This window comes from Rattus rattus, chromosome 9 (genome assembly GCF_011064425.1).
Source record: "Rattus rattus isolate New Zealand chromosome 9, Rrattus_CSIRO_v1, whole genome shotgun sequence".
In the NCBI taxonomy this organism is placed as follows: domain Eukaryota; kingdom Metazoa; phylum Chordata; class Mammalia; order Rodentia; family Muridae; genus Rattus; species Rattus rattus.
This window is the reverse complement of record NC_046162.1, coordinates 68386487-68412796: the sequence shown is the minus strand read 5'-3', so window position 1 is coordinate 68412796 and position 26310 is coordinate 68386487. Positions and strand designations below refer to the sequence as shown.

Below are 26310 nucleotides of genomic sequence, written 5' to 3'. Positions count from 1 at the left end.
GAGGCGGGTTTATGGGTGGGACCCATAAACTCTTCACTTGAGATTTACTTAATTTCAAAAGTTAGCTGGCCACAGCTAGGAGGGAGTTCTCATCACTTTCCTTACATCCTCCAATTAAATTATTCTAATAAAGTCTAAAAATAAAATCACGTGACTTAAAATGTACTGTAAGAAGCTGTTGTGCGTCATTCCAAATCACCAATTACATTTCAAAGCCAAACATTCTGCAAAAATGGACATACAGAGGCTTGACTAGAACTAAAAACTGACCTCCAAAACAGAACAAAGAAACCTATGAATTATTAGGAGAACCAGTTAGGTTCTAACAGGCACACACGCCTATGCCTTAGAGACCTGAGGCAGGAGTATGTCCATAACTTTCAGTCTAGAAAGGATTACAAGAGAGGGCTACACAGGGACAGCCTTTCTAAACAAAACAAAACAAAACAAAACAAAACACCCAAGCAAAATAAGTTATTAGTGAACTACTGTCTGGAGAACTGTCAATTTATGCCTTGTGAGGTTACAAAAGTCATATCCACAAATACACCTACTGTTGCTATAATTAGAGAGAATGAGGTTTCTTAAAATCCTCTAGCACGGACTAGCATATTTGCAGTATAAACTTAACAAACCTAGCTTGTTTTTCTGTTTCTAGACAGGAGCTAGGAACCTGTCTAGGAGAGATTCATTTGGTTCGGAGAAGGGACCCAGACAAACTGCAGTACAGAGCGAGTGAGCAGAGGTGGTGCCCACCTTCAGTCCCAACACTGGGAAGGCAGAGACAGATCTCTGAGTCAGGGCCAGCCTGGTCTACATGGTTGAGGTCAAGCCAACCAGGTATATAATTACAAGACCTTGTCTCAAAAACAAACTACAGTGTATCTAGAAAAATCACACCAAATTCCTCTAGTCTCATAATGACTTATTAACTTAATGACAGAGCTATGAAGGTGAATTCACCTTAAACAGCAGCAGAAAATAAAATGTACCTCAGGGAAACAAGCATTTTAGATCTTGACAAATCTGGCTGTCACAGCCCCACAACACACTGGCAAACTCCAAAATAATGCCTTACTATTATCCAGAGACTAAGAATGAGCAGACAGAGGTGCTGTGATCTATTCTGGCTGAGAACTGAGGGGTCATTCTCTGGAACTGTCTTAAAGCAGGTAATCATCAGTCCAGGCATCAGACAACAGGACAACATAGTATCAAATGTCCCCCATGAGATTAAGAACTAAATTATTAATAGAAACAATCAAGAAACTGAGCAACAGGGAACTAGGAAAGTCAATTATAGAACATTATCTTGATGTATTATGTAACCACTAAAAATAATTAGTGAAATATGGAAAATACCAACTCAGTGTTTCAGCCAGGCACATGCCCGTAAGGTAGGCAGATCTCTGTGAGTTCAAGGCCAGCCTGGACTTGGACTACAAAGGAAGTTCCAGCACAGCCAAGGCTACATAGAGAAACCATGCCTAAAAACTAAAAACAAACAAATAAACAAATAAACAAATCTGTGGTGTATCCCCCAGGTGTTGTTGCAGACAGACTACGGACTTCTGCAGGTCAGGCACAGACTCTGCCACAGAGCTACAGCTTCAGTTACCTGTTAAGATGTTTTTTACATACATATAAATGCACATACATGCACACACGTGCATACACATGCTTGCCAAAGCAAGGTACACAGGTAAATGTCAGAGGACAACTTTCAGGAGTTCGTTCTCCTCTTCTACCATGTTGGTTCCAGGAATAGACTTCAGTTCACCAGGTTTGGCAGCAAGCATCTTTACCATGGAGTCGTCAACAGCCTAAACTGTGCAGTGATATAACTTAGAATATTTCTAAAACAGTAATTGTTAGGGTCTAAATCTCAGCCCATGCCCGAACAGAACACACCAAGCCAACATGGTTCCATGTGGAGGGATTTAATGAGAGAAGAGAGGAGAGGAGAGGAAAGACGGTAGGCCATGAGCACGTGGTGGAAAGGGGAAAGGGGGCAAGAACAGAGAAGAACAAAGAGTAAGAGAGGGTAAGAGGGAGAAAAGGGGGCAAGCAGCCCCTTATATAGTCAGGCACAGTTGGCTGTTGCTAGGCAACTGTAGGGCGGAGCATACCTGGCTGTTCCCAGGTAGCTATGGGAGTGGAGCTTACACAGAATACCAACAGTAATAATGAAAGGGCTTTATATAGCATTTGGAGTTTCCTGCCCACACCCCCAAAATAATGAATGATAAAATAAGTTTAGGGGTTGGGGATTTAGCTCAGTGGTAGAGCCCTTGCCTACCAAGCGCAAGGCCCTGGGTTTGGTCCCCAGCACCGAAAAAAAGAAAAGAAAAGGAAAAAAAAAAAAGTTTAAATGTGCTGGGTGTGGTGGCACAAATTCTCTAATCCCAGCACTTGGGAGGCAGAAAGAACTGGATCATGGATTTCTGAGAGTTCAAGGCCAGCCTGGTCTACACAGAGAGTTCCAGAACACCCAAGGCTACATAGTGAGAACCTCACTCAAACAAACCAAAACTAAAATCAAATAAAATCTGTATTTCAGCTGAGCTCTGGGTCAGGGTTTTGCAATCCTGAATTTCAGGTAACAGCAGAAAAGCATTTACCAGTTTAGTGGGTAGAGGTGTAGGATTTAGGAGTTCCCCACTGCCTATGGTCCTGAATCATATTAGTAAAATTAACAGCAGCCAGCCAATTATTGTCCATGTATGTTAGTCATTGCTTTGCATACACTAATGTGTTCGCTCTTTTAAAACTTTATGGTGGCCCTAGTAAGGCAGGTATTGTTATTCACATTTTATAGATGAGATAACCAAAATGCAAAATTGCAAAGCAAACTGTCCAAGATCAAGAGTCCAATTGGCTAGTTAGTAGAAGAACTAAGATTCAGAAGCTAGCCTGTAGTCTAACTCGTTATAATACAGAGAAACTGTTTTTCATTCCACATGCAGGAGGTGGTGAAATCAGAGAGTATCTGCCAACTAGAGCAAGACTTTCCTCAGTCATCTGTTTTGTTTTTGATTGTTTTTTTTTAAAGGTCTCAAAGTTTTGATGCTAAGCAGAGACTATGATGTACTTTAGCCTAAAAGGTTTAAAACCAGGGCTGGGGAGTATGGACTGCTCTTCATGATGACCACAGTTCGACTTCCAGTACCCATGTTGGGTGGTTCACAGCTCTAGAGAAAGCAGTACCCTACTTTGGCCTTAGTTTCTGAGCTACTTCTGCACCTATGTGACAGGGCAGTCCTTCAGAGCCAGAAACACTGGAGAAGTTCTCAAGGTCAAGACGACCAGCGAGAGCTTCATGAATGGTCTGCCCAACAGTGAGTCCAACCTACTGTCCCAGAGGCAGGCTGTGAGCGAGCAGTGCGTGTCACCAGTCACTTCTTTCCCCAGAAGAGGGAAGTGGGTCTCTCTTCCAGCTCCTCAGCACATGCAGGAACCGAAAGCTCTCTCTCAGCAGGGATGTGGGAACTGACACTCAGCTGACAAAGTGAACGTAAGGGTTAGGAATCCACTTGCCTTGAAAGAACTCAAATGACAAACTGGTATCTTAAAAACTAAGCTGGGCACAGTGGCTCATATCTGAAATCCTAACAGGCTGAGGCAGGAGGATTACCCATGAGTTTGAGGACAGACTGAGTACATAGTGACTTCTGTAGGAACCTAGACTACAAAATGAGGCAGTGTCCCAAAAAAAGAAAAAAAGAAATAGCACAGTTCACATCTAGATACTTCACATCTGTGATCCAATACTCAGAAGGCTAACACAGAGAAAAGCCTCAAGTTCAAGGCTACCTGCACGGCACTGAGTTCCAGGCCAAGATAGATCCCAGAACGAGACCTTTTCTCATACCTACGTACAAAAGCAAAATTAAGATGCAAAAAGTTAACTCTCCTGGTCAACTAATAGGCCAAGGAAATGAGCAAACAGCTCTCAAAAGATGACAGGAACAAATCCCAAATGGTCAATAAAAATATGAACAAGTATTAATCTACCTGATCAGCCACCAAAGAAATGAAAATTAAAACTACAGAACAGGGGCTGGAGAGATGGCTCAGTGGTTAAGAGCACTGACTGCTCTTCCTGAGGTCCTGAGTTCAATTCCCAGCAACTACATGGTGGCTCACAACCATCTGCAACACAATCTGATTCCCTCTCCTGGTGTGTCTGAAGAGAGTGACAGGGTACTCACTTATATAAAATAAATAAAATCTTTTAAAAACAAAACAAAACAAAGAAAAAACTACAGAACAGCTGTCGGAATGACAGTCCTCTTCTGGCCTCCTCAAGCACTGTACATACATGTGGTACAAAGACACCTGTGCAGGTAAAACACTCATATAAACACAAAAATAAAAATAAAATTAAAAAAATCTAAAAAAAAGTAAGGGGTTGGGGATTTAGCTCAGTGGTGGGGCCCTTGCCTAGGAAGCGCAAGGCCCTGGGTTCGGTCCCCAGCTCCGGAAAAAAAAATCAAAAAAAAAAAAAAAAAAAAAAAAAGAAGTAACAATATTTTTTTTAAAGGGGAAAATCCTTTATACACTTTGATGGGAATGCAGACGACTCCAGCCACTGTGGAGATCAGTATGGGCGTTCCTTTAAAGAGACGACTCAGTGGTAAAGGCTCCAGCCATCAAGCTTGACGACTGACCCAAGCACAATCCCCAGGATTCACATGATGGAAGGAGCAAACCAGCAGCAACAAACCGTCTTGCGACTTACACATGCATGCTGTGACATGTTCACAACGCACCCCACACATGACTAAATTAAAAAAATAAAATAAAAAACTAAAAGTAAACAGACCATGTGACCAAGCTTCGTCATTCCTTTCATACTCCCTTAAGACTCAACCTCAAATATCAGAGGTGTCTGATTAGTTTACCACAGCACTAGCCACAACAGCTAAGCCATGGAGCCAACGTAGATGTCCAATAATAGAATCAAGAAAATGTAGCTTGTATGTATATGTGTGTATACATACATACACACCCACGCACACACGCACGCACAGGATAGGTTTTTTTTTTTTTTTCCAGCCAAAGAAGTTACATGGTTTGCAGGAAAATGGGTGCAGAGTCAAGTCCCAAGTGTTTTCTCTCATTTATGGGTCCTAGCTTTAAGAGCTACAAATACATACACAGACATACACTAATGGCATGCAAGTAGCAGAGAACACACTAAGGGGGAAAATAGCATCAAAGCACACTCTGAGCAGAAGAGCAGCTTTCCTCTACATCGTAGGACAATAAAAAGAAGGACAAGAAAGGTCTTCTGTTTGCTTGTTTTGTCTTTTGCTTGCTTGAGCCTTAACTCACTCTTGTAGACCAGGCTAGTTTAGAACTCAAGAGATCCACCTGCCTCTGCCTCCCAATTGTTGGTATTAAAGACACTCGCCACTTCGTGGCTTAAAATTTGTTTAAGAACAGAAAACATTATTTAAAGCACAACACTCTAGTTTAGCCAACACTGCCCGCAGGTTAACACGTGTGGTGGCATGTACATGTACCTGTGAGGCTGTGTCATCAGCCAACACTGGAATTTAAAACGGCCCTACTTTCTATTTCCTTATAACTTTTATTCAAATACCACACAAGAGATGCAGACACCATCAGACACCAGGCAGAAAGCCCGTGATTTTCCCTTCAGCATCTCTCATAGCATCCTCCTCCACTCCTAACAGCCAAACACTCCTACACAGGTCCGTAGCTCACACAAGGAAGACTGGAGCATTCCAGGCTTGAGTCTCTACACCTCCCCTAATGAAAGCGACGTTGGGGCTGATGACATAGCCTCACAGGTACATGTACATGCCACTACATGTGTTAACCTGAGCTCAAGCACCAGGACCCACACAGTGCAAAGAGAAAATGACTGGCCGTATGCGCATGCTGTGGCACATACATACCCACCCCAGACACAGACACAGACACAGACACAGACACACACACACACACACACACACACACACACACACACACACAATAAAAATAAATAAATAAATAAATAAATGAATGTTAAAAAAATCTAAGTGAAGAAGTTTGTAAAGGGCCTTTTCTCTTCTCAATCCCTATAACTTGACAGTCCTGGGCTGCTTAGTACCTTAGCAGCTTTTCTTTCCGGGCTGCTGAGGAGAGAAAGTATAGTTTGTTTCTTTCCCCAACAGCAAAAGCAATCAGAGCCTGGTTGGTTCAAGGCATGCTCAGTAAATGTGACACTGAACCCTACAGGCAGCAGATACAGTAGATGTTCAAACAGCGGAGAGTGAACCCCCGGAGCTCAGGAAGACAGTAAAGGTAGTAAGTTGAATGTAGGTTCCCTTCTAGAACTAAGTAAACCACTCTAACAGAATTCACAAAGGTCTGTGGGCTTAAACTGCCTCTTGGATCCCGAAGCAGCAGTGCCTGAGGTACACACTCACACCTACCAACGTGGCAGTTTTATGTGGGCCAAGGCTAAAAACTATACTAGAGAGAGATCTTCACGCGCCTAGCAAGTACTTTACGACTGAGCTACAACCCCACGGCCTCACTCGGGGTCCATTCCAAGCCTCTGTACAGCCATGGGAAACTCAGTGCATTCAATCATGCAAGGGCTTGAAGCTTGCAAGAACAGTCCTTTCATTTTTAAGCCCCAGTACCCCTGTTCTGGAAGCAAAACACAAACTTATATAAAAGGACAAGAAAGGTGGATGAATTTGAAACCAGCTTGGGCAACAGAGATACAATCTCAAAACAGAACAAATAAAGAAACAAAAAACAACAACAGGGGAAAAAAGGGAGGACAAGTGTCTCCTTATTTCAATCAAAGTTTAAGGGACCCAAGCCACTCCAGCCACCTTTAAATGTGTCTGGGCTCACAAGCGCTATCAAATGACATAGAGCAGTGATGATACTGGCTCACTCCCCACAGAAAGGAGAAAACTGCTTGTTTTACCAACAACTCTTACCAGAGCATCTCACTCCTCTTCACCAAGCTGTTTCAGAACGATGAGACAAAGGACAAGCACTGTGTCAGCACACACATTCACATTCATTCTCGCTCTCTCATGTTTTGGAGCAAAGCCACAAGATTACTGACAAACAGCTAATGGCCCCTGTTCAAAAGCACTCTGGCATTAGGACTTCAGACCCCAGCTATCTACCACTGGAAAATTCAAGTGTATGCATTTCTCACCCCAAATAGAATGTGAAAGTAAAGGGAACATTCTGATTCACCTTCTTCATCATAAACACTCCCAGGAGGACATGAACAACCTGTCAATCGTTTATGGTCTAGGTCTAGGACAAACTTACGAGACAGTCATCAGGGTGCTGTTGCTTAGGGTCCCTGGTTTTGTTTTCATTTGTTGATCCAGTGTTAACAGACAACAGGATACACTAACAAGAATATGAACTTCCAACTCTGCAAGTTCAAGTTACTAGAGTAGGTTAAATGAGGCCTTTATGCATTTAAAACAAACAAGCAAACAGAAACAGTGTCAGGAATGGTGGGCCTCACCTATAATCTTGGACTATATAGTGAGTTCTAAGCAGTCCTAGGCTACAGAGAGACCCTGTCTCAAAAAAATAAAATTAAATTTAAAAAAACAAAAAAACACAAATCAAATAAACAAGAACTGGTTCTAAGGAGTTTTTGTCCAGGCTGCAAATGCTGCAGGCCTGAGTAAACAGCCTCATTATGAGATGGCAAACGTAGGTTATCTACTGTACACAGTAACCACAGAGCAAATGACCTCTGTACCAATGGCACAATCACTTAGAGGCCAGAGCTCCCTCTCCAAGTTCTACGGCTCTAAGAAGCCAGCAACAGAGGACACTGGTGCTCTAAAGCCACAACTGCTTCTCTTCTGTCTGACTCTCAAACTCCGAAACTCAAAGAGCTTTGTTCACAACAAAGGTTTCTACTCAGGGAGCCCTCCAGCACTACCTTATGTGAAGTTCAACTGATATTTCTAATGTATGGGGAATGACTGTATCAGCCGCAACGCAGGGGAAATTTCAAAGCCAAGCTCCCTGGTTTGTAACAGTTTTAGAGCCCCATTCCCTGATATGGGAAATCTGTGACAATTTCCTGAGACTGAAACATCCCATCCAGCAGGGAAGCTCTTTAGACAGGAAGGTAAGCAACTCAAAGTAGCTGCAGGAAGTCCCTGAAACTGACCAGTTTCATTAGGTCCCTCCCTGACAGAGTAAGTAATAAAAGCTCAACATCTCCTTCACAGAGACTCAAGCTGAGCTGTCAAGAAAAGACTCAAGGAAGAAGAGCTGTAAAAAACACTGAGACCAGACCAGTTGCCGTGAAGAGGTTTAGACCAGAGTCAATTTGAAGACACTCTCCAACCTGTTGAGCTGCCTGCAGGTTGTGCAGTGAGCTCCAGGTTTCCCAGCTGTTGTGAGCTGTCACCATTGCTGGGATGGGACCTGATGACACAGCTGTCTTTGAGTCATTTCTGCTCCTGTATGTAACCCCTCACCCACATTCCTGTAACTCACTCCAATAAAACCTACTGGTTCACCAAGTAGAACTTTACAGTTTCCATACTTTAGTCTGCTGTGAGCTCCCTATCTGGGCTGAGTGGCTGTGTGTTGCAGCTCCTGGGGAAAGCTTTGTCACACAACACTCCCTCACTTTGAGCACTGAGGCAAACGTTAACTATGGATAGGTTCACATAAGTCTTTATGCTTCCTCCTAAAGTATACAGTCATGTTTTCTCTTTCTTCCTCCATAAATAGAAGAAGAGTGCCCGTCAGAGGCAATAAAACAGCGGGCAAATCCCAGCCATTTAGACTGAGGCTCGGAGGGAAGAACGGCAAACCGGAGACACAGGCAGCACTCGTGCACTTTTCCTTCACTTAAATTCACATATTTAGACAGCATTCACTCCTATAAAGAAAAATGGCATCCAGAAGGGTGGACAGCTCCAGCCAGTTGGGTAAAATTACCATGTGCAGGTGGGGAGCCGATGCTCCTGTCAGAGTAGCGCTCAAGAAGCTGCAACTGTGAAGTGAGTCACTTCTAAACTGGATCAGGTTTTATGCAGTTAGATTTTAATGTGCAGTAATTGCTCAAGATCCTCTAAAGAAAGCCAAAATCTCACTAGTGTAAGGGCAAGTTAAACACTGTTATGTGGAATCCCATTAGTTTTTTCAGAAATAAGACACTGACCTCTTCAGTGAGTTTGGGCATATACTCCCGGCCTCAATAAGCATCTTCTGATCCACTAGGATCCTGCCACACAATGCAGATTCTTCTGGCTATGCAGTTTTAAGACTAGAGGAATGCTCTTACATACATAATTCACATTTAGGATTTTTCTAAATCCCACGTTTTTATTTTTAATGCAACTTCACAAGGTAAGTCTGCCACTCTATGCCTTTCCTTTGACTTCCTGAACAAACAGAAAAACAGACATTCACACAAAGGCATTAAGGACGACACATCACAGCAACTCTCTGTCACATTCATGATCCACTCAGTATCTACTGCACGCTGTCCAATCAGACCTGGTGACAAATGTTCAAAGTGTGCACTGACAGAAGAGCAAGAACAGCTTCTTTGTGTGTTACCACGGTGAGGGAAGGCAGCCGAGCACGAGCAGCGGCCACATGAGCTCTTACCTTAAGGATGTCCCCCCTCTTGAAGCTCAGCTCATCGTCAGCAGTAGCTTTGAAGTCATATTTGGCGATGGCTTCCATTCTGAGCGCCGCTCAGTGCTCAGCAGCCTGAAGCGGGGGGAAGGGAATCTTCCCTGCTGAAGCGCTCTGGGCTCAGCCTTTCCTCTTCTGGGGCTATTCTTGCACACTGGGACACACAATGCCACCCTGGATCAGAAGAGCGATGATTAAGAGAAGTGGCCAGATCGAAGGCAGCCCCGCCCTGCCAATTGGCCTACACTCCCAGCCCCCACGCCCCCTGGCTCCGCAGGGCTCAGCCCCCTCCTCCTCCCTTCCAGGCAACAGCTCTCCTTCCTCTTTTCAACCTCAGCCCCAGGCGACTGACAGGCCCAGCAGCCAATAGCAGCAGCTGCCTAAACTATGCCAGAATACACTTCCTCTTCCTTCCCGCAGGGTGTAAACTCAGGAACCGGCGAGAGCCTCCTCCTTCAGTCAGTCTCAGCCTTTCCTCCAGCAGCCCTTCACACATCTCCCGTACCCAAGGCAGTCCCTGGAATCCACTTAAAGGCAGGCCCCCTGGAGGTGGTTACACAGGCCACTCCCTCCCGTCCCTGGACACTGGCTAGTGTGCTGAGAACCAGGATGCTCCTACTCCCTGTCAGAAACCTCGCAGGACTTGGGTCTCTTTCAATAAAGAGCTCAGCACTTTATTGAAACTAAACCTTGATCTGTCCTTATGGAGAGATGAGAGAGCAAGCCTGGAACCTTTTTAATTCTACTGACTGCGATACAATGAGCACCAGCTTCATTCACAACCAATGTCATCTGCTCAGAGAAAGACAGCTCAGCACTCTTGGCTGGGGAGGGTGGTGGTGGAAATCCACTCTTGCACAAGATACCCAAGACTCCAGGGTCTGCCTAGTCCTTCAAATGGATGACCTGGGTTTAATATCCAGGGATAGCCTGCCTCTGCATTATTTTTACACGGCACAAGAACATGGCTGAAGTTCTCATTTATATTTAAAAAGAATCTTTTTCAGTGAATCTGAATTGTCAATTATTTTGGAGGGGGTGGGTCTCACAATGGCCTGGAACTCATAAGTACACCAGACTGATTAGAATTTGAGGTGATCCTCCTGGCTTACCTGTGGAGTGAGAAGACAAGTACATACTATCAAGTCTCCCACCTCAAGTGTCTTCTCTGGGACAAGTAAATATAGGCTGGTGCCACATGGTCACACCCCAGCCTCATCTGGTTCCCCTTCACGTACCTGCTTTCCTCAGACAGGAGAGTCCTACACCAGGTAAGCAGTAGGTGGATGACTCTCACTTCTCCACAGTGTATCTGGTGACACTGAACTAGGACTGAACTAGGACAGTGAGATCATGAATAGGTGAATACCCAAGGGAAAATGAAGCCCCATCCTTGTTTGCAGACACAGCTCTCATACAAAGTAAACAACGGTAGACAACGAGGGTCCTGGCAGAATGGGAGCAGATTATTTATAGTGGCACCTTTCTTAGATAAGCACCACCACACTAGCAGCTCATTTGAGGGGCCTGAGTGGCTATTCTTCCTTTTTCTAAAGCTAACATTTGGAGCATTTATCAAGCATAACTGCAAACAGGTTAAGCAGCAAACCTTGGAATATTCAGGCCGCATAACATGAGTGTTGTCAAAGAAAGAGATCACCTGGTAGGAAAGTCAGAAGACTATCCTTCCAACAAACCACACCATGCCTTGTTCTTCACCGCCACCCCTTAGCTGTCTATATAGTGCCACCTCTCAAAAGAAGAAACGAAAAAAAAGTCCTAGCAAGTACAAAGTATTAAATACGAAGGTGCACCCTAGTGCCCTTAAATTCCCAATATACTTTCTGTGGTTATTTTTGATAGACATTAAATCATATCTTCAACTTTCTAAAAAATTCAAATCTATCTGGGTCCCTTGAGTACATCGTGCATCTGGGCACCATGTGCATGTCTGGTGCCCTAGGAGCCCAGAAGAGGCTGTTAGAGCCCCTAGAGCTGAAATGAAAGGTGTCTGTAAGAGGCCTTACGTAAATGCTGGGACCCCCACATGGGTCTCCTGGAAGAAGTAATGAGCGCTCTTAACCTCCTCCCATCTCTCCAGCTCTGAGGCCTCAGCACCTTGATTTCTATTTCTTTTTTTTTAAACTTCCAGTTGTCTGTGTGTGCGTGCAGAGTGACGTGTGTGTGTGTGTGTGTGTGTGTGTGATATGCATAATGATTTAATGCTCATAGATCTTAGAAGGTAGCTAGTAATATATTTTTCTAACTAGAAAACCAGGTCTTGTTTAAAAGGCTTACTCAGTATTAGCGGTGTAACAGAATACTTGAATGAATGCCATTTCTCCTGCCTTCCCACACTATGAAGACTCAACATTAGGCTACACTGGCCTAATTCCACGGGGAGAGGGAGCATGGGAGAATGAGAATATGAGAATTTAGAGAAAACAAAAATGCAGTCTTATAAACTCCTTTTCAGCTGCTTTTCAGATGTAATTCCCCTATCACGTCGACAATTAAAGCCATTTCCTTAGACTTCACACATGTGATGGGCTCCCTGGGAACTGTCAGTGTGCCCTGTCACTTCATCTTCTTGGGGAGCACAGCACTGTCAGCTGTATAGGAGCTGGAGCTCAGTGGAAAGTATATGCCTGCACACTGGAGCCCTGGCTGTCACTAGAGGGCGTGCGTGTGTGCGTGTGTGTGTGTGTGTGTGTGTGTGTGTGTGTGTGTGTGTGTGTGTGTGTGTGTGTGTGTGTGTGTCACTGTACACACTTCCTTTCAGACTCTTCCCTTACTAATGTATATAGCTTAGGATCTCTGCTTTCATCTTTAATGGAAGACCGGAATTCCTTTCTTATGGATAACCTAATCCCTTCAGGATTTCTAAGTGAAATTCTAATTTCTATCTGCCAATTCATGGGAGATTGATTTAATTTCCTCACATTTATCTATTTGTGTGTTTGTACACGTATATCCACTTCTATATGGAGGTCAGGGGACATTTTTGGGAGTCAGCTCTCAATTCCCACAAGGTAGGTTCTAGGGACAGAACTCAAGGAGCAGGCTAGGCAGCAAGCACACTTCCTGCCGAGCCCTCTCAGCAGCCTCTGGTTTGCTTTTCTGCATGTGATTGATTTCCCAAACAGCTTATTTTTTTTTCCATTTTTTTTCCCAAACAGCTTATTTTCACACATTTAGACATTTGAGTTGTCTTTTAAGACCACCTCAAAAAAAAAAAAAAAAAAAGAGGAGGGGGGTTGGAGAGACGGCTCAGTGCTAAGAGCACTAACTGCTCTTCCAGAGATCCTGAGTTCAGATCCCAGCAACCACAAACCAGCTGAGTTCAAATCTCACACCCACCTGTAATGAGATCTGATGCCCTCTTCTGGGGCTTCTGAAGACAGCTACAGTGTACTTATAGATAATAAATAAATCTTTTTCTTTTTTAAAGACCACCTGTTACTGTGGCTTGTGCTGGCCCTGAACTCAGGGGATCCCCCAGGCCTATCCTCTCAGGCACTAGGATTACATGTATAAACCACAGTGCTTAGTGTTAATAAGACTACTCAGGAGCTGCCACAAATGAGCTGACTGTGGTGCCAGATACTGAGAACTACCTTGCCTTTGTTTGTGTTGAGAGATAGCATCTCTTGTAGCCCAGGCTAGCTTCTGACTCTATGTAGCAGAGGATGACCTCCCCAGTGCTGAGATTACAGGCTTGCATCAGCACATACTGTTAAACTAGTGCAGGGCTCCAATCCAGGGCTCTTCAACACTTGGAAACAGGGTGTGGACTAAGGAGCCTCATCCCGAGCCCAGTCCTGTGCTTTTTCTACGCTGTACACCTGTGCCGCAGGTATCTGTCTCAGGCTCTCACTGACATAAAGTGCATGCTATTCTGCTACATGGTATTTTGACAACGACAGTTTTTGAGTTTTATTGATTCCTGCTTTTCAAAGACAATATAATCCTAGCTCTTCATCCACTTTGTGTAAAGCAAACAACACATGAATACATACTAACAACTGTTCTCTACTAGTGCATATGTAAAGCAACACAACACATGAATACATGCTAACAACTGCTCTCTACTAGTGCATATGTAAAGCAACACAACACATATGTAAAGCAACACAACACATGAATACATGCTAACAACTGCTCTCTACTAGTGCATATGTAAAGCAACACAACACATGAATACATGCTAACAACTGCTCTCTACTAGTGCATATGTAAAGCAACACAACACATGAATACATGCTAACAACTGTTCTCTACTAGTGCATATGTAAAGCAACACAACACATGAATACATACTAACAACTGCTCTCTACTAGTGCATATGTAAAACAACACAACACATGAATACATGCTAACAACTGTTCTCTACTAGTGCATATGTAAAGCAACACAACACATGAATACATACTAACAAACAACTGTTCTCTACTAGTGCACAACAGAAGACTATTCCTTTCTGTGCATTACACTCACTGCTTTGTCAGTAAGCAGGTATTACTTTTGTGGTGGTTTGAATATGCTTGGCCCAGGAAGTAGCACTATTAGGAGGTGTGGCCTTGTTAGAGTAGGTGTGGCCTTGTTGGAGGAAGTTTGCCACTGTGGGAGTGGGCATGAGACCCTTCTAGCCTCCAGGCTTCTGTTTGCCTTTGGAACAAGATGTAGAACTCTCAGCTCCTCCAGCACCAAGTCTGCCTGGACACTGCCATGCTTCCAATCATGATGATAACAGACTGAACCTCTGAACTTGTAACCAGTCCTTTATAAGAGGTGCCTTGGTCATGGTGTCTCTTTACAGAAATGGAAACTCTAAGATAACTTTATATTGAGATCACAAACCAAAGGCCTTATATAGTATAAGGCCCAGATTCAGCTATCTCTTCTGCATTTGAAAACAAAAAGTGAGGTCAGAGAAGCAACTTACAGCTCAACCGAAAATTAAGGCTAACAGCACCTGCCTGATGAACCACCTTCGAGGACTCAGATGTTAACAGTGTCATGGGTCCCTTTCCAACCATAAAGTCTACATTTGACAGTAAATCTAGGACCGGAACCCACATATATGAACTCAGGAGAACTCTTATGACAGATACACTAACCACCCCACTAATTACAAACTGGGGCTGAGCATGGAGCTGTTGAAAGCACTTGCCTATCATACTCAAGGCCCTGAGTTCGAGATGGGAAGGCATATGCCTGTAATCTCAGCACCAGAAGGAGAGTCAGCCTCAGTCTCAGCTAAGGAAGAGTGGTAAAGTATTCCTTAGCATGATCTATGCACCAGGCTTCACTCCATCATAGCACCAGGGAAACATACATGTTTTAAAGTTAAATCACCCCACCTCACAGACTTAATACTATTTTACATCCATAAGAACGAATTACGGGGGCTGGACATGTAGCCAGGTTGGTGGGGTGCCTGCCCAGCATGCATGAAGCTCTGATTTTGATCCCCAGCATTATGTAAACAGGCTTTTACATCTGTAACCCCCGCACTTCAGGAGGAAGAAGCAAAAGGATCAGAAATTCAAGGTCACATTCAACCTTCATAATGAGGTTGAAACTACCTGGGTTATAGAAAATAAATTAATGAATAGTAAGATAAACAGATAGAGCCCAAAAAACTTGAACATGGGCTTGAGGTATATATAGCACAGTGATATAGAGTTTATCTACCATGTGAAAGGTTCCAAGATCACTCCCAGTCACTGCTACAGGAACTGGATCCAAGGTAGAATGTGAGCTTGACCATCATGTATAGGGTTCTAGTTTAATTCCTCCAAAGGGGGGGGCGGGGAGCTAAAGCCAAGTATTTGTATGCAAATCTATTTTTAAATCAGTCCATTCAGGGACTAATTTATTGTTGGGTGCCTGCTTGCTGTGTGATAAAACTTTTCCTGGAAAGATACAACACACAGGTCTACTCATCCCAGAGAGGGAGCCCACCAAAGTCCAACTTGGCAAACCAAAGAGTTTTACTGGAATTACAGGAATGTGGAAGAGGGGTTTCTTAAAGGAGTAGAAATGACTCAAAGACAGCTGCATCAACCAAATTCCACTCCAGCATGTGTGACAGCTCACAAAAGCTAGAAAACCTGGAGCTCACTACACAGCCTGCAGGCAGCTCAACAGAGAGTGTTTTTTCAAAGTGACTCTAGTATAAACCTCTCCCAAGAAGCTCAGCTGGTTTCTGCTTCTTCCAAGCAGGTGATCTGGTCTTAAATCTTCTTTGCAGTTTTATTGGTCTAAAAGTCTTCTTCACAACTTGGGGGGACTCAGCTTTCATTGCTTAGTCTGGTAGGGAGGAGCCTAGTGAATCTGGTCAGTTTTAGGGACTTCCTGAAGCTACTTTGAGTTGTTTCATTCACATTATGCAATCTTGCTGGAGTTCTGCCACTACCTAACTGTAAAAGGGGCCTCTACCCAGTATGGTAGCAGAAGCACTGAGGTGAGACTGAAGCAGGACGATGCAAAGTGAAACCAGGCTAACGTTGGTGCACAACTTTAATCTCAGCACTTGGAAAGCAGAGGCAAAAAAAAAAAAAAAAAAAAAATCTCTGAGTTTAAGGCCAGCCCAGGTAGCCTACAGATAGAGTTCCAGGAAAGCCAAGACTAAACAGAGAGACCCTGCCTCAAAATAAATCAATAGAGAAATAGTTTGAGACCAACCTGTACAATATATCAAGACCTTGTCTCAAAAAAAATTTTTTGGATAAAAAATTTTTAATTGGCAGGTTTCTTTTTTAAGATTTATTTATTTATTATATATGAGTACACTGTAGCTGTCCTCAGACACATCAAAGGAGGACATCAGATCCCATTACAGATGGTCATGAGCCACCATGTGGTTACTGGGAATTGAACTCAGGACCTCTGTAAGAGCAGTCGATGCTCTTAACCACTGAGCCATCTCTCCAGCCCTTCCTTAATTGGCAGGTTATGTTTATACATACAAATTTTAAGAATCACGGCTAAAATGAGGAAGCACTAAGCAAATTTTAAAATTTGCATTTCAGATAGTGCACTACGTCTGAACAAAATGAAAATGATGTATGTTAGACTTGGCACAACTCAGGGGAAAATCAACTCTGACAAACACAGAACAATAAATCTCAATAACCGTGGCCAAAAGTATAGGCCTCTGAGGTCAGCAGGTAACGACACCAAATGCCTGTCCGGGAGTGGCAGCTCTGTCTTGCTGTCTCCTAATTCATAATTCTCCATAAGGGCTGCTGTATACATGCGACATAACAGAAATCATGGAAAAAACCCTCAGTACCAGTGAGTAGTGCTTAAAACTATTGGACTAGAGAGAATAGCAACTCAGGCTGTTAAAGAACACCGACTGCTCTTCCAGAGGACCTGGGTTCAATTCCTAACACACATATATATGGCTGCTCACAACACTCTGTAACTCCTGTTCAAGGTATTTGTCCTCCTTTAGCCTCTGACAGCACCAGGCATGCACACGGTTTCCATACATACATGCAGGCAAAACTCACTCAAGCACATACAAAATTAAAAATCATTTTAAAAAGCCTGGTTAGGACTATATCATTAGTCAGGAGAGGAAGGTGGACTTAATTCACAAATATCCAAAGTTCTCTTCTATTTCAAGCTATCTTACTTCACAAACTCCACGGATGATTTCTCATTTAACAATAGTTGACCTCTCTGAAAACTTAAAAAGGAGTCTTTCAGGGTTGGGGATTTAGCTCAGTGGTAGAGCGCTTGCCTAGGAAGTGCAAGGCCCTGGGTTCGGTCCCCAGCTCCGAAAAAAAAAAAAAAAAAAAAGGGGGAAGAAAAGGAGTCTTTCAGCTTCCAAACTGGCTCAAAATCTTCCTTACTAACAGAGAAGAGAAACAGGAGAGAGAAAGGAGAAAAATAGTAGGCACAAAAGGATGCCCTGTGAAGAAAACACCAAAATACAAATAGCACAAGCGAACAGGCAAATCCACTTGTGATCTGATGGCACTATCGATTACTTAGCAATGAATTCAGTCCTTTGGGTTTTCTAGTTCCCAGGGGGAGAACTTAAACCCCCTCCAGCACCCCGATGGCTCCCTAGTAGCCCTTCTGGCTGGCTGAAGAATACAGAGGACATCTAAAAGAAATGCAAACAAGGGAAGGTATCTACCCCACACACACACACAAAAAAGGGGATCTTAGAACGACTGAGAAAATTAACAGTGCTCAAACCGGCAGAAACTTCGAAAATTATAGCGGAGGAAGAACAAGAAGGGGAAGTAGATTATTTTCTAAAGGGGGTGGAGGCGCCAATGACTGGCGTTACAAATGTACTTCGTGGGGCTGGAGAGATGGCTCAGCGGTTAAGAGCACTGACTGCTCTTCCAGAAGTCCTGAGTTCAAATCCCGGCAACCACATGATGGCTCACAACCATCTGTAATGGGATCTGTTGTGTCTGAAGAAAACTACAGTGTACTCATATACATAGAATAAATAAATCTTTAAAAAAAATGTACTTCGTGTCCCTAGTGGAGTGGAATAGAGACTGAGAAGACAAAAACTGCAGGGCAAAGTGAAAAGAGGCGAAGAAGTCAAAAGAAAGCCAATTTCTCTAGCCTCTTTTTGAATGTCAACACCATCAAAAGACGGACGTTGAACGCGCCTCGGCATCCCGGCAAACTGCACTGCTATATAGCTTTTGAAGACACCCTAAAAATCACTTTCTTACAAACCCACACAATCTACAGCGTTGCAAACGGACATGAACCAGCGGGGCTCTCTCCGTGAAAATCCTCCTTCCTGCCAGCATTCCCATCAGCTGCTGCTGTTTTTCCCCCCACAACAAGTATTTTTTTTTCTCAAGTACTTCTAAAAAAGAAGCTCCCAACTCTCGCAAAGACCCGTCGGTGGGTCCGGGTAACAATCAGTCTAAGTCATGGTGGATTCCCGCACACAATTCGACCGCAAGATGCCAAGAGACGGTGACGTGGTTGCCTTGCAGGTCAAAGGAGCATCAATCACCACGTTAGCAGCCGGCACCGAATCCCCCGCCTCCCGGGCTCAGTCAGCCTGACTCAGAGCAGCACCCTGTACCTCTCGGCTGCTCCGGGCTCCTCTGCGCCCAGCCGGACGGCCGCCACACCGGACCTCAACCGGCGGCTCGCCGGGTCTCTACCCCGAGCGGGAGGAAGACCGACACCAGGAAGGAAGCGCCCCAAAAGGGGAAACGAGGAGACGGCTGCGCAGCCGCTGCGCTCGGGTCCGAGCCTTCCCCGACCCGCGAGCGGCCCGCCCCGGCAGCCCGGAGCAGACCGGGCCCGAGCTGCCCGGCGCGGCGCGGGGACGACGGAGCCCCCGCTCACTTCCCGCCTGCTCTCCTGCACTCACCGTGACGTGCCGTCCGCTCCCTCACCCGGCCTGGCCCGCCTTGTGCTGCCGCCCGCGGCCGCCAACCTCACTGCTGCTTCCCGACTGCGGCGCCCGCTGCCCAGACCGCCGTCCCCCGCCGCAGCTTGGCTCGCCCCGCCGCCGCCCGATCGCAGAAGCAGCAGAGCAGCCTAGCTTCCGCTCCTCGCCAGGGTCCCGCGAGAACTTCCCCACGCGGCCCCGCCCCGCCGCGCCCCGCCCCCGCGAGACTTTCCCCGGCGGAAAAGGCCCAGAGCGCAAGCGCTCCTCCCCCGCTCCGCCCGGCAGGTAGCCTAAGGGGGGCTTCGCGCATGCGTCAGCTCGCCCCGCAGCAGGTGGCAGGGACTCGGCTCCGCCCCTGGGCCGTTGTAACCCTCTGCGTGCCGGAGCAAGTGAATTACAGCTCTGCTCTAGAGGAATAGCGCTTTCCACACTCGAATAGCGTTTTTTCTACCGAAGCAAAGCAAAGAGGCCTCGAGGAGGGGTCGAGGGGCGGCGGATCTCAGGATGGTTCGACCCAAATAGAGGACCAGATCTAGAAATGTTTGGGAATCTGGTTCGTACAACCTGCAGTGTTTGATGAACTGTTTGATTAGTCCGTTCACCCAGTGAACTACATACCTACTGTAGGTAAACACTGTGCTGGGTAAAGAAGATGAAACGACGAGCAGAGATCCTGGCCCTTAAGCGATTCAATCAATCGAGAGAAGCACCAGAAGAGTAAACAAGTAATGTCTTGGGCTGGAGAGACCTCTCAGAGGTCAAAAACAAAACAAAAAACAAAAAAGCAAAACAAAAACGCTTGCTGCTCTTCCAGAGGACCTGATTTCAGTTCCCAGCACCCACATCCCATGGTTCACAACTGTCTGTAACCCCAGCTCCAGGAGATTTAGTGCGTCTGGCCTCTGATGGCACCGGCATTCACCTGCACACACCCTCGTGCAGACACACACACACACACACACACACAACACTATAACACTTACACATAGCACTTTGGGGGAATGCTGAGGAAGCCAAAAAGATGGAGAAAGGCTGGCTCTGTTCCTCTGCCCACTGCATAAAAGACTTAACAAAGAAGGTGATGTGCCGCCGAGTGCGGGAGGGTGAGTAGGAGTTGCACAGCACAGGAGCCAGGGTAAGCCCATAGCCGGCAAACGGCATGGCACAGAAGAACAGAGGGATGGATGGAGGCGTGAGAAAGTCGTGTTCTGTGCCATGCAAAGTACATAGATTCCTATGTGGGGCTGCCGGCTATGGGGGAGCCGTAGAGGAAAGCTTGGAGAAGTACCTCTCAGTTCCAAAAGCTCTTTCCAATTACAGGAGAGCACGAACACGTCCTATGCTAGTGCGTTCTCTAGAAACCAACGAATTTCAGTGGAGAATACCCACCTCTGCTACAATAGAGAAGATGGGTCCCCTAGAATAAGGAAAGTGAACCGTTCTTTCGCCAAGTGTTTACGGAGCTTCATTTGCATTGAAAATGCCTTCCTTGGAGCAAAAGATGAAACCTGATGATTCCAGCAGTTTGCAATCTAGATAGAATTACTTAGTTTCAAAGAGAAGAACCCTGGCCCCAAGCACCAGGGACCTACATATTAGAATGACCAGTTACAGAGGAGGGGATGTCATTTGGTGGTGGGATAATAAGAGTTGAAGCCAGGATGCTCATCTTAAGTTTCAGTGTCAAGTGAAGTGCGACCTGGAAGGCTTGAAGTAGATACATATCTGTAGGAAGTGACAATACATCACCGGAATACCAGAGTCACAGCCACTCCACAGGACAGCTAATCTCTCCACTTCATTCTTAGACACAGACAGTAAGAAGAAAGATGCCCCACCACTTATTAGCCCTTCACCAGGAGTTCTGAGGCCAAAGGATTAAGACTGTTGAGCCCATTAAACTGGAGAGATGGCTCAGTGGTTAAGAGCACTTGCAAGGGGTTGGGGATTTAGCTCAGTGGTAGAGCACTTGCCTAGCAAGCGCAAGGCCCTGGGTTCGGTCCCCAGCTCCGGAAAAAAAAGAAAAAAGAAAAAAGAAAAAAAAAAAGAAAAAGAAAAAGAAAAAAAAAAAAAAAAAAAAAAGAAGAAGAAGAAGAAAGAGCACTTGCAAAAGACCTAAGCTTCATTCCCAGCATCTCCATGACACTAAACCCAGTTCTGGGGAATCCAAGGCCAATTTCTGAAACCACACACACACATAGTACACATATATACTTGTAGACAAAACACTCATGCACATAAAACAAAAAAGGATCTTAGAGGGGTTTCGAGTCTATCCTGCATTGCATGGCGGGACCCTGTCACTGAAAAAAAAATTTTTTTAAGAAAAAGATGTTAATAAGGAATACAAAACATAATACGCCCAAAATTAACCTGGTCCTGCCTTGCTCTAAAACTCGAATTTTTTTTCCCCCACTTTATTCTAGAGAAGAGGACAGGGTGGGACAAAGATGACGGAGGAGAATGAGGCTAGAGAGATGGCCCAGTGGTTAAGGGCACTCACTGCTCTTCCAGAGGTCCTGAGTTCAATTCCCAGCACCAGCATAGCTGCTCACAACTGTCTTCTGATGTGCAAATGTACATACAGAAAAGTAGCCATACCTACCTGCTCACTTACACACACACACACACACACACACCTACACACTCACAGACACACAAAACATACTCAAAGATTAAAAATAAAAAAACAGAGTCTGGAGCGACGACTGAAAGGTTAAGAGTACACTCTGCTCTTTCAGAGGACCTGGACTCAATTCCCAGTACCCACGTGCGGTTCCCTTGTTCCTTAGCTCCAGTTCCAGAGGCTCTAACACCCACTTCGGCCTCCTGGAGCGCCGAGCATGCACGAATTGCACATACATGTGTGCAGACAAAGCACATACACATATGATAGTAGTGGTGATAAAAAGCAGGTGTGGTGCTACACACCTATAACCCCAACACTCAGTCAAGAGGGTCAGTGGTTCAAGGCCATCTCCGATACATAGGACGGATAAAGTCAGCCTGGGCAACATGAGACTCTGTTCCGAGCAAAAAAACAAGAAATGGTCGTGGTTCCAAAGGTCGTGGTTCCAATCGGTACTTGAACATTAACTCCTCTTCTGTGTAGGCAAATGTTTGCAGTTATGCTTCTTTTTTTTTCTTCTTCTTTTTTCTTTTCTTCGGAGCTGGGGACTGAACCCAGGGCCTTGTGCTTGCTAGGTAAGCGCTCTACCACTGAGCTAAATCCCCCCAAAAAAAAAAAAAAAAAAAAAAAAAAAAGTTATGCTTCTTAGAGCAGACAGCCAAGGAGGATGTTAAGGAAAAAGAAATCCCCAAGTGGGTGGGTGGTACCTTTGAAGGGGGGGGAGGGGAGGGAGGGGAGGGGGGAGGGGGAGGGGGGGGGGGGGGGGGGGGGGGGGGGGGGGGGGGGGGGGGGGGGGGGGGGGGGGGGGGGGGGGGGGGGGGGGGGGGGGGGGGGGGGGGGGGGGGGGGGGGGGGGGGGGGGGGGGGGAGGGGGGGGGGGAGGGGGAGGGGAGGGGAGGGGAGGGGGGGAGGGGAGGATGAGCTGGCTTTTTGAGTGAAGCGTGCAACAACACTCCAGGACATACAGATAGAAAGATCCACAACACAACGTGCCACGTTTGTCCCCTACGGACAGGAACTAAGAATCTTTCTTCAGCGGACAGGGTTTCTCACCAAATGTAAAAGACATAATTCTAAAAATACGGCAAAGGCTGCGCTGTGTGTCTGGTGTGTCCCTCATTCCCTCCAGCTTCTCTGTGCACTTCTGTGCTTTGGGAGCGAACAATTGGAACCAAAGAAGGCAGAGGAACTGAGGTTTAGGTTAGGACTATGGTTAGCCTAAGAGGAAGTGAGGGGACTGGGATAAAGAAGCACTCCGTTCTATGACGCACTGAAGCAGGGCTGGGCCTCAGACTGATTTTCATCGTCAAACCACTTTATCACTGCGAGTGCAGAGTGGAAAGCCAATTAGAACCCAGATATTTATCGCCTGCGAGATAATGTTTAAAGTCTGTTGCAAGGCTCTTAAGGATCAGCTGCTTCCTGTGAGCCCTCTCCTCTCAGTTCACGGCTAGCTCCGACTCCCTCAATACCGAACCGTTGTGGTTTCCGGATGGTGCCATATCTTTCGAACATCCATATCTTTGCTAATGCAATTTCCTCTATTCAGTTGGTCTTTCCCCCTCTATTTAAGCCTCCATGTCAATGTTTTCTTCAAAATTCCCGTCACACCCAGGTATGGTTGTGCACACTTATAATTGAAGCACATACAGGCAGGGGTTCGAGGAGTTCATGTCAACCTCCGCTACACAGCAAGTTTAAGGCCAACCTGGGCTATTACAAATAGACCCTTTGGGGTTGGGGATTTAGCTCAGCGGTAGAGCGCTTGCCTAGCAAGCGCAAGGCCCTGGTTCGGTCCCCGGCTCTGAAAAAAAAAAAAACAAAAAAACAAGTAGACCTTTTTCAGAAATAAAAACGAGGTGGGGAGCTGGGCAGATAGTCCATTGGTTAAGAGTGCGTGCTGCTCTTATAAAGGACCTGAGTTTGATTTCCAGCATCCATGCAGAACAACTTGAAGCCTCCCGTGCACTCCAGCTGCATGGGTGGGTGAAGCCCCTGACTTCCATAGACATCCATACTCACGTGCATAAACCCTCCCAATACATACACATAGTTCAAAATAAAATACATTTTTTTTAAAAATTAAAAGGAAAAAAAAAAAAATCACCATTGCACTTCTGGTCTTATTAACTCTACATGGTCCATAGCTTTGGGACACACACAATTGCACATTTCCTTGTTTGTCTTCTTGGCACCCATGATGAAATAAATAAGTGGATGGGCAGATGGGTGGAGGTAAAATGCGGCTGATTTTTTGTGTGGTGGTAATCGTTGGAGCTAAGGAGGTGGTGGCTGATGGGTAGAAAATCAGTAGGCACTGCAAAAGATTTCTTTAAATTTCCTTTTATCTTATGTAATAACTGGTGTTTTGCCTGCATGTGTGGCTATGTGAGACGGTGTCAGAGCTTGAAGTTTCAGTTGTGAGCTGCCATGTGGGTACTAGAATTGAACTTGGGAAGAGCATTCAGTTCTTAAACCACTGAGCCATCTCTCCAGCCCCTGAAAAAAGATTTTTTAAGAGGAAAAAAAAAAAAAAACTGGGCTGGAGAGATGGCTCAACAGTTAAAGCACCCGACTTCTCTTCTAGAGGTCCTGAGTTCAAATCCAGGAACCACATGGTGGCTCACAACCATCTGTAAAGAGATCTAATGCCCTCTTCTGGTGTATCTGAAGACAGCTACAGTGTACTTATATATAATAAATGAATAAATCTTTAAAAAAAAAAAAGGAAAAAACTTACTTATGTCTGTTTCAACTCTAGTTGTAATTTTTTTTTTTTATTCTTTTTTTTCCTGAGCTGGGGACCGAACCGGGGCCTTGCGCTTGCTAGGCAAGCTCTACCACTGAGCCAAATCCCCAACCCCTAGTTGTAATTTTTAAAAACATATTCTGAGTGTGTCTGTGTAAAATACATCTAAATATATCAGGTCTGGAAAATGATATTTGAAAGGAATAGTAGTTGTGCCATGAAAACTAGCAGAAATTGCTGGCCAAATCAACCGCTTCTGTTGTAAATTAATCAGCAGAAGTGTGTGTCTGGTGTGTCCCTCATTCCCTCCAGCTTCTGTACTACCTCCCCCCCCCTTTGTTACTGTTGGGGTGGCAGGGGAGAATCATAATTTTGGAGGACTGAAAAGGTTTTTTACCTGTGACGTTTATGAGTTATCATACCTGCCACCTGCAGGTGAGACCTAGGTATTGCCCTGAAATTTACTATTTTGCTGTAAGTTGCTGACCCTTAGGAGCTGGCTTACATTGCACTGGAGGCATCCCCGAGGCACCCAGATCGCCTTGCTTCTGGTTAGTGGTTTGTTCAAAATTCTGATCATATTTGCTCAGCTGACCCTGGAAGCTCATCTGCCTTAAGATTCCTCAGCCACTGCTCCCGTTCTTCCTCTCTGTTTCTCTAACTTCCTTCACGGAACCTGAGCTTACAGTTCTGGCTAGGCTAGCTGGCCAGTGAGTTCATGGGCTCTGTCTGTCTCTTCTCCACAAAGCTGGGCTTACAGACACACAAAGCTATGTCCAGTTTTCACATAGCTGCTGGATGTGATTCAATTCAGATCCTCGTGGACAGTGTTCTTACTCATAGAGCCGTCTCTCAGCCCCTCTGTGCTTTTTTTTTCTTTTTTTTTTTTCTTTACTTTTTTTCAGAGCTGGGGACCAAACCCAGGGCCTTGCACTTGCTAGGCAGGCGCTCTACCACTGAGCTAAATCCCCAACCCCCCTCTGTGCTTTTTCTTAAGTCACTGCCCCAGTTACTTTGTAATCTAGTGTCATAATAAATAATAAAGTCTCACTTCCAAACAGTGGGACAAGGCAGAGCAAAGCTCTACACGCCTGGAAGGGTAGAAGTCAGAGACTCGTGCACTTTAATCTCAGCACTCAGGAGGCAGAGGCAGCCTGGTTTTTTTTTTTTTTTTTTTTTTTTCGGAGCTGGGGACCAAACCCAGGGCCTTGCGCTTCCCTAGGCAAGCGCTCTACCACTGAGCTAAATCCCCAACCCCAAGGCAGAGGCAGCCTGATTGAAGCCAATCTGGCCTACATAATGAGTTCGAGGCCAGCCAGGGCTACACACTGAAACCAGGTCTCAGGAAAAATTAATAAAATCAGAGAAAAGGTGCCAGGAATAGTAATGGCACACACCTTTAATCCAGCCCTCAGGAGGCAGAGGCAGGTGGATCTCTAAGTTCAAGGACAGTCTAGTCTAAGAGAGAGTGCCAGGCAGCCAGGACTACACAGAGAAACCCTGTGTTGAAAAACCAAAATCAGGTTGCTGGCATGGCTTAACTAGTTAAAAGCAGCGGCTGCTCTTCCAGAGGTCCTGAGTTCAATGGTGGCTCAAGACCATCTATAAGGTGATCTGATGCCCTCTTCTGGCATTTGGGTGTATATGCAGCAGAGCACTCATGAGAGAGAGAGAGAGAGAGAGAGAGAGAGAGAGAGAGAGAGAGAGAGAGAGAGAAAAATCAACCAAACAACAAAACCAAGCATAGAGAAGGAAAGAGAGAGAGGCTTGTGGAGAGAAGATGGTGTCTGAATCATTTAGCATAGCCGTGGAGAGTCAGTCAGGCTGGAGCCCCTGTAGATAAAGCAGTAAGTGTGTAAGGTGGAGA

General features: G+C 45.4%; 1 protein-coding gene across 1 annotated transcript in view; it reads right to left on the bottom strand.

The window, feature by feature from the left end:
• Positions 1-19244, bottom strand: part of Grb2 (growth factor receptor bound protein 2) — a 66118-nt gene extending 46874 nt beyond the window's left edge. The window contains exons 1-2 of the mRNA XM_032911762.1: positions 19046-19244; positions 9640-9843 (exon numbers count right to left, since the gene is read on the bottom strand). Coding sequence (XP_032767653.1) covers positions 9640-9717 — 78 coding nt within the window. The 5' untranslated portion in view covers positions 9718-9843; positions 19046-19244. The remainder of the gene's footprint in view (positions 1-9639; positions 9844-19045) is intronic.
• Positions 19245-26310: the final 7066 nt, after the last annotated feature.